Genomic DNA, 8,433 nt, shown 5'->3' on the forward strand with positions numbered 1-8,433 from the left:
ACTGCTAAGTGTACCATGTGGAGAAAGATGCTTACGAGCCTTGTGTAGTTTGGCAGTCTGACAATACTTTCACAAGCTGGAGTCCTACATTCAACAATCAGTGTTAACATCAATGTTACCTCTATTTATACAGCAATTAAACTCTTCAATTTGTGGTTCAGACAAGAACAAAAGTTTCAATTTCTGCTGCAACTCTACAACCGTTTAGGTTATTGCAACATCTCTGTGTAAGAATGTATAAAAGGTGTGTAAGATTCATAAGGTTTGCTTAATATCCAGAGACTAGACTTCAGAGAAAAGTTCAGCTGGGCTTTGCGCCAATGTGACACTAACTATAGTTTGTGCACTATGTAACACAAACCAAACACACCCACCTCGATTAGTGTTGCCACAGCCATTAAAATGGTTTTTATTTTAGTCAGTGGCAATGGCATGTTTTTACATTTTAAAACTCTTCTTAGACTAAACTGGCTTTTATGTACCTTGTGTGACTTTTGTTTGACAAATTCTTAATTATTATCACCTGCTTTCTTGAATTACTTTAATTCCGTGCTGCCTATTTACAACTGTTTCAATTATGTTTTACATACAAAAAGTTAACCATAACTCTAAAATGAAACGCAAACTGCAACTCAAACCCTGACCTTGATATAACATGTCTCTGTCAAACCACTAACCCCCAAAAATGTCCCACTTCCCCTTGAGGAAATTTCAATCTGCGCTTAGTCCTCATTATGTTAAAAGCCCTACACGCGCACACACACACACACACATTTATAGACACAATCACACGCTTCATTATGTGTCACCTCTGCTTCTGTTTCTGGTAAGTGTGTGTGTGTCTAAGCGTAACAGTCCATTTACTACCAATAGAACTCCACCCACCTGTCACTTTACCCTACGCATATGAGTCACTGTGGTGACGATACTGTACACTGCTATGTCACACTTCCTGTCTGTCTGTCCTATTGTCTATAGCGCTAACAAAGTGTGGGGGTTTGTGTGTCTCCCTGCCCCTCCTATCTCCTACCCTCACATGACATGCCTCACATGACATGATTTGGGGGAAGAGAAATACCACAGTCAAAAAGAAAGAAAAAATCCAGCAAGGTCAGTTTAAATCAATTTTATTTAAAATATAATAGAAAAAAAATATATATAAATATATATGATAATTATCTGCTTGGCAGAGATGGATGAGTAAGAGGCAATGTGCCTCTGTATATAGTACAACTTTACACCAGACCTCGTGACTCCAATACCATCTGACATCCTCGACAATATTCCAGACATCAAGAGGTATTCGAGCCGTCAGCACCGGCAAACATTCATGTGTGATGTAAACATTCAACAACATTAGAGTATTAGAGTTTGCTACAAAAGTCAACCGTACTGCCTGTGATGGTTTTAGTTGTACCCTCCAACAAGTCCACTCTGTTGATGCTCTTAATGTCTTTCCACTATCCACTTTTAAATATGTTTGTGCCTGTGGTGGCCACAAATGGGCAACAGACTCTACAGTTTCCAGAGGTGCAGTCCCAGTTGACCCCACAACTTCTTTTATGTCTGTAATAGTTCCATTGTGTCTGTAGATTTCTCTTAGTGCAGCTTTTTCCAACATTTCATGCGTCCTTGAGACCAGAAGGCGCTCTGTCCGTGTGCAAGTTGAGTCTCTTGAGGTAATGAGTGTTGAAATGTCATGCCCTGTCCAATGGAAGACCGCCTGTACTTGACTGTGAGGATAATGTCTCTTGTGAAATGTTTTGCAGCTTTTCACCAAACAGTTCTCCTGTTTGCTGTCACTCTGTAAAAATGTCCTTCTTGAAATTAAAAATAATATCATCACAGCTTTAAAAGGCAAGCTGGTCATAGTTTGTAAGGGAATTCCATCAGGAAGTGTTGGACAACATGGGTGACTGGCAGCTCTGACACCCGGCTTCCTCCGCCACACAGCTCCATGACGCGCTTCCTGCACCGCTCCTGCAGCGTCGGCTCCCATTTCCTGTACGGGACACTCAGTCTCTTCTTGGGCGAATTGATGTAATGCTCCAAGAGGGCAAAGAGCGTCGGGAAGGAGCGCTCGTTGCCCGCCAGTGAGAACTTTTGCTGCTTGTAGTCGATGCGCACACTGACCGGCCCGCTGCTGCCGTGGTAGGACAGCGTGAAGAAGACGTCTTTCTGCCGGCTGTCGCGGATGAGGAAGCTGCCCAGCGGTGCGTCGCGCAGCATGCAATGGGCGTCCTCCACTCCCAGAGGGCCCCAGTAGAAGGCACTGCGCTCGAGCTTGGACGCTGTGTCCGTGATGATCTTGCAGTCCTCCTTGCTGGAGAAGGTGGGGAAGTGGGTGAGATACACAGAGGGGACAGACACCGACCTCGGGTTAGGACCTGGAGCGGCACGACGCTGAAGCTGCTCCGACTCTGTGCGCTGAGGGCTGAGAGCGAGCTCGTGCCTAGCCAGCGGTGATGATGAGGACAAGGAGGATGATGACAATGATGAGGACGAGGAAGAGGATGATGAGCTTGACAACTCTGTCTTGTCATGGCCTTCCACTGTGCTATTGGCTACCATCCTACAGGGGAGAGCGGACCCTCTCCCATCTCTAACCACCACACTGACATCCTGAGAGACAAGACAAGAAAGAAAGAGTTATTATCAAAAATTCATGCATTACTATTAAAGCACATACATTTTTTACAGTTAGAAATAGTAACAGCTTCCCGTTTCTGACAGTGGCAGTGAACTAAACTTTTGGGCAATGACTGCAAGGCCCTGATGCATATGGGCATAATTCAGTGAACTGAGTTCAGGTTAGACATTCATTCAAGTTTCCATAGAGCTGTACTGTGTTTGATATGAATGGAATCTGCGGTTGGGTCAATTTACAGTCAGCTCTGATGTCAGCCGCAGTCAAATGACTGTACACACACACACACACACACACACACACACACACACACACACACACACACACACACACACACACACATATGGCTTCATAGCAGCATCACTTCTTCCATAATTACAGAAATACCAGGTTGAAATGAAACCTTTTCAAGCTAAAAACTTATACTTATTGGGAACTGGAAGTTTGGAACTTTCCAAAAAAGAAACTTTAGATTCCAAGAAGAGGTAATGATTAACAGGTGATGGATTGCAATTCTGTGGATTCTCCAGTGGCAGGTGATCACAAACACATGTTGGAGCCATTGAAAAGTATTAAATAAAATTTCCGAAAAAATAAATAAAAAGCTCTTTCGAGCATGTTTATTTATACTGGAGTGTATTTTTACTGCATTACTTCATAACGTTTTACAGTTTCCACAGCAAGCTGCTGTTCACATCTGGATTGAGGATCAAACAGGAGTAAGAGTGAAACTCCAGCATGCATTTTCTCCAAAAAAACATCCAGGCAGTTTAACATTTCGATCCCTTGACTTTGCAAAAAAAAGAAGAAAAAAGCAGCCATGGATGCAGCAAAGCACCATTTCTGACCTTCAAAAACACCCAACAGTACAACATAATGCTTACCGTTTTGAGCAGCCAGCGGCTGTGTAAAGATCCGTGTGTCTGTAATCCTAAAAGTGCAAAAAAACTGTGCGATGCGATCAGTAACTGTTTTGCAGGTAATCCGTGACACAGCGCAGGCTGGTAGGTCAAACTGACTCTCGTGTGTTTGTGTGTGAGTGTGGTAAACGCTTCTCCTGTCTTTATACATCCCGTTAGCTCCGCCTGGGTCTGCTTACTTGAAGAGCCTCCCTCGCTTCAGCGGCAGCCACACAGTTTCCTTGAAACAGAAACGAAAGTGAAACTGAGCAGAGAGCAGCCCCCTTTCAGTTGCTTTGAACGCAGTTATTATTTGGAGAATTTGGTGAAAACTGCAAAGCCACATGACAGCAAGACGTTTACAGAAAGCGTGACATATCCGGGTAATGGCGACATTTATTTCGCACGGTTTGGGTGTTTTAGTCGTATTTTGTGAATGTTTTTTAAATGTAAGTTTTTTTTTTCTTGGAAACAGCAGGGTGTGCTCACTGTGTTATGATGTGGGATGGCCCTGCCTGAAACTATGCATATCAAATGCCATATGAAGCTAAATGTTCTTTATGTCTGGGTTATCTGGCATTTAGTCTCAGATGACAGTTCAAACTGATTTTGCAGAAGTCCTGATAATAAAAAAAAAAAGCAGGCACATGGCCTAATAAGGTTGACTCGAGCCACGAGGGAAACCAAATCAATGCTGCACTTCTTCATTTGTTGTTCACAAATGAAAAATGTCACACAAGGAGGTCCTTTACATTTGGGATGATTCACCTCAGAAATGCTCATATTGTGAAATCCTGACAGTCATTTCACTATTTTTGACTTTCCACTCTAAGCCACATTTCCTCTGTGAATCCCATGTATTAGTTTTAATTATTTAGTTTGCGATATGGGAAACAGACGACACATCATGGTATATAGTTCATATTCCTCTTTAGCTGTGGTTAATACATGACTATTGAGACTTGGATGTGTTTCTGAGTAAGTGCCAAGTGTTTCACATAAAGTCAAATAGCTCTGTGGTCATAAACTCCTGCTGCCTATTTTGAGGATTTGTGTGTGTGTGTGTGTGTGTGTGTGTGTGTGTGTGTGTGTGTGTGTGTGTGTGTGTGTGTGCTGCATGTGCATCTGCATGATTGCACATGCCTTAGAGTTTCATGCCAAATGATTCATGTATTTGACATGTTGCCGTATAATAAGTAGTGTACTTTACAGTGAGGCCTTTAATAAGTTAATTATAAATATACCCGCCCATAAAAACATGCCTCGTAATTACAATCTTGTCAAACGTCTGCACACACACTCAAATGTGGGCATCACAGTTCAAGTAAACATAAACATGAGCCAGATGAACCTAAGCCCCAGGTGTACAAACAGAAAGTTAAGGAAAGACTGTCAGCTGGCATTGCTTAAATAGGCAGAGAGACAGGCAGGCAGACAGATGATTGCTAAATGCTGTGTGAGATCATTTCTGTATGTCTGTGTTATGGTTAGTTTCATTTTATCAGGACTGGTCTGTCCCAACAGAATAGCCTGCTGGTTTTGTTATGTATATCTGGTGGTGTTAATCATGCCCACTCTGTAGCGTTGAGATAAAACTCTTCATACTTATCTTCTTCATAAAAGGATTGTTAAAATGTGTTTGCTCCTCCCTCATGGAGATCCAGCAGGAAAAAGCCCTGCAACCCAGCATTCTTTTAATTAACCAGCAAAAATCCTTAAAGGGCCAGTTTGTAGTATTGAGGGGGATCTATCAGCAGAAATGGAACATATTCATAACTATGTTTCCATTTTAATCACCTTATTTGTATAAACAAATGGTTCACACATTGTATCAGCTCATATCTGTGCAGCGAGATGTGATTCAAGTGAGGACGGAGACAGGCAGAGAGAGAGGACGGGTATACTGCTCTCATAATCAGAACCACACACTTACTCTTTCTGCCGCTGCTGTCTCTGTGTCTGTCTGCAAAATGTCTTATAACCATTGCAATCTAAATCGCTACCGTCTAATGCTGCACAATGCAGTTTGTAACAGTGGGCTATTGTGTGCATGTGTCTCTCGTGCGTAATATTACGCACTCAGTGTTTGCATGTGTGCATGCTCCATGAGTTTCATTTCTGTGAAACAAGGAGAGAAGCAAGATAGTGAAACATAGCCAGTTTAACAGAGTGCTCGGTGTGTCTAAAGATCTTTGCAGACAATATGTGTGTGTGCATAAGTAAATGCAGCAGAAAATACTTTAATACATGCATCAATACTGAAAATAGCCGTAAGTTAATGCTATGTTACAGTTCAAATGATGTGGGATCAGTTTTAGTTATTAAAATGCCGTAGTCACATGAACTAAAGCTTCTTTTTTTAAAAATGTTTTTTCCTTTTGCATGCAGTTTGGGGGCGCTCAGGAATAAGGCAGAAAAGGGGAAATCCATTTTTGTTGTTTCTGGTGTTGCGGGAGCCCTTTGTAAGCTGATGCTGTTGTTTTTCAGTTTTAATTTCTAGGATCTGCAGAGATACTGGTACTGTTAAAGTATAAAGACCTGCAATTCTCAGCTCACAAAAGATAGGGTTGTATTGTGTCACTCCTGGGAACAGCAAAGATAGAAATGAAATGATGAACAGGACCCTTGTGTTTGTATGGGTGTGTCCTCATTTTGTGTCAGGGAAATTGAAATTCATCCTGGAGGTTTTCTGGTCAAAGAAACTACCTCTCTCACTCCACCAGTGTACAAAGAACAATCTGCACTTCCTTCAATGGAAACCAGGAACACCATTTCCTTTGTAACTTAAAATCTATTTGTTCTTCTTGTTGTTTGGCTAACATTTGCACAGTCACTGATGTGAAATGAGTGTGTGTAATCGTGTTTTTTTGTTTGTTCCCATTAGCATTGTTCTACACCTCTGGTACAGTAAATTCCGTCTTATTGTCCACTTTTAGTCTACATTCTTGTATATATATGTTTTCCATTCTGTCTCATCATTGACTTTATGTACTCATATTGTCTTTCAGATAATCACTGGTGTTGCTGTAAGGGCAACATCAACCCTCCCTGCACATGTGGTCATCAGGCCTTGCGACATACCAAAATGCACTTTCAAAATGAGGAAAACCAGAAACAATACAGAAATGAGTTTAATTTATTGTTTTCTAAGCTACGCTTTCACTTTGACGCACTTTCATTTTGATATATTGCATGTTCAGTCATAAGGGTTGCTGATAAATACTCGTAATGGCCAGTGACACTGATAAGGCTTGAACAACGGTTAAAGTGAACAGTTATCTTCCAGTAAACATTACAGAGCACACATATCTGCTGGAAAGCTGCTGTTAGGTTGTTGTGATGTAGGCGTTATGGCAGTGTGTCCTGGCACACTAAACCAACTAATAAATCATCTTTAAAAATGCTTCATTGTTAGATTTGTGTGTGCGTGCAGTGCGTGTGTTCTTCAGTTTCATTTTGTGTGGCTTACTATCACAAACCTGTAATTGTTTTACGATGATCTTTACAATAAGTCCTAAAACAACGGTGGTAGAGGAAGGAAATAGAAGCACAAGAAAAGTAAATACAATAAATGAATAATTTAACACAATCATTTAATTTTCTTTAATAATAATAATTACGTTAGGAAAGTTTGTTGAAGAAGACCTGTTTTCTTGCACTCTGCGAGATGAGTACTGTGAAAGGGCAACGCTATTGTTGCTTCTGCCTGTAGGTGATCTTATTTGGCATCCATCCTTTTTTGGTTATTGCCAAACACCATTAAACCTTATAAAATAGTAAATATTTATACACTTTTAGATTTCCCAGCAGATGAAAACTTCCTTAATATCAAACTCTGGCAGATGGCTTTGTAACCATAGCAGCCTTCTTCTCCTTTCTGAATGTTATTGTATGTAAGAGTTTGTCAGAGTGACTGGACAGGGGGGGCCTTGGCAGCACCTGCCTGTCCAGTAAACTTGATCCAACGGTCTGTTTCAATCTGTCAAAGCACAATTGAGTTGGGATGAAAGTGGAAGTAGAGTTGCGGAGAAGTTGCAGTTATGTGAATGTTTACTGTTTCTAAGAATGTACTGGTGTATTTCTTACTTTCTTATTAACAAAGGCGGAAAGGCCAGTCAGATAATTATCTGTTGTGTAATCTAGATGATACTATGAAAGCATAATAAGTGACCCCTTCACCTCATTCAGTGAAAGTACAATGTCTTCCATGAATTGCTGGCGCTTATAGGAAGCACTTACATTTTACTGCTGGTCAATAAAATGCATTTGGCCTCCAATAGTTTCCAGTGTTGCCTGATATTGAACAAAAATGCATGTTTAATGGCAAAACCTCTGCTTAAATCATTCCCTCTTAAGAAATCTCCTCAATGTGTGATTTTCTCTTTAATGTCAGAGCTGTTAAAGACAAGTTCCTACAGAGTACTTACTCAAAGTAGTCACTTTACCTTTCTACCCCACTTTGTCATATTTGTTTTTTCCAGACTCTTCTTTCCCAAAAGTCGGCAGCAGAACATTTCTCTAGATTAGATTCATTGTCAAAGACACATCTTAAGGGCTGAAATCACGACATCTCCCTAAATCGTTATCTCCCTTACTCATTAATCTCACTCAAGCATATCAGCGTTGTCTATCATGACCTCTTCTGTTGAAATGCAAAGACGATTCCTTAAGTTAACAGTTTACAGTAATACAGTTGCAGCGAGTGAATCAGCAAGTTTGCTTGAAGAGTCAGAGTGGCTCTGAGGAACCCGTCTAACGCTGTACTGATAATAGTCTAATAGAAGCTCTCTCATCATGACGAGAAGCTTCTGATGGGGGGAATTTCCTGCTAATGTGCTGTCCACACTGTGCCATGTGTTTTAATACTCTCTTACATACTTTAAATGT

General features: G+C 41.0%; 1 protein-coding gene and 1 long non-coding RNA gene across 2 annotated transcripts; one reads left to right on the forward strand and one right to left on the reverse strand.

The window, feature by feature from the left end:
- Window positions 1-1,717: 1,717 nt before the first annotated feature.
- Window positions 1,718-3,739, reverse strand: socs1a (suppressor of cytokine signaling 1a). The gene is made up of 2 exons (XM_029436717.1): window positions 3,532-3,739; window positions 1,718-2,622 (listed from the first exon to the last, which is right to left on the reverse strand). Exon 2 carries the CDS (start codon window positions 2,569-2,571, stop codon window positions 1,867-1,869), a length of 705 nt encoding a protein of 234 aa, XP_029292577.1. The 5' UTR covers window positions 2,572-2,622; window positions 3,532-3,739; the 3' UTR covers window positions 1,718-1,866.
- A 38-nt stretch (window positions 3,740-3,777) lies between these two features.
- Window positions 3,778-7,004, forward strand: LOC115011594 (uncharacterized). The gene is made up of 3 exons (XR_003832598.1): window positions 3,778-3,929; window positions 6,431-6,448; window positions 6,555-7,004. It is a non-coding gene; the product is annotated as an uncharacterized LOC115011594 (long non-coding RNA).
- The last annotated feature ends 1,429 nt before the right edge of the window (window positions 7,005-8,433 follow it).

This window comes from Cottoperca gobio, chromosome 8 (genome assembly GCF_900634415.1).
Source record: "Cottoperca gobio chromosome 8, fCotGob3.1, whole genome shotgun sequence".
Classification (NCBI taxonomy): domain Eukaryota; kingdom Metazoa; phylum Chordata; class Actinopteri; order Perciformes; family Bovichtidae; genus Cottoperca; species Cottoperca gobio.

Coding starts and splice junctions, on each gene's coding strand:
- socs1a (XM_029436717.1), bottom strand. CDS start 2,571: ATGGTAGCCAATAGCACAGTGGAAGGCCATGACAAGACAGAGTTGTCA.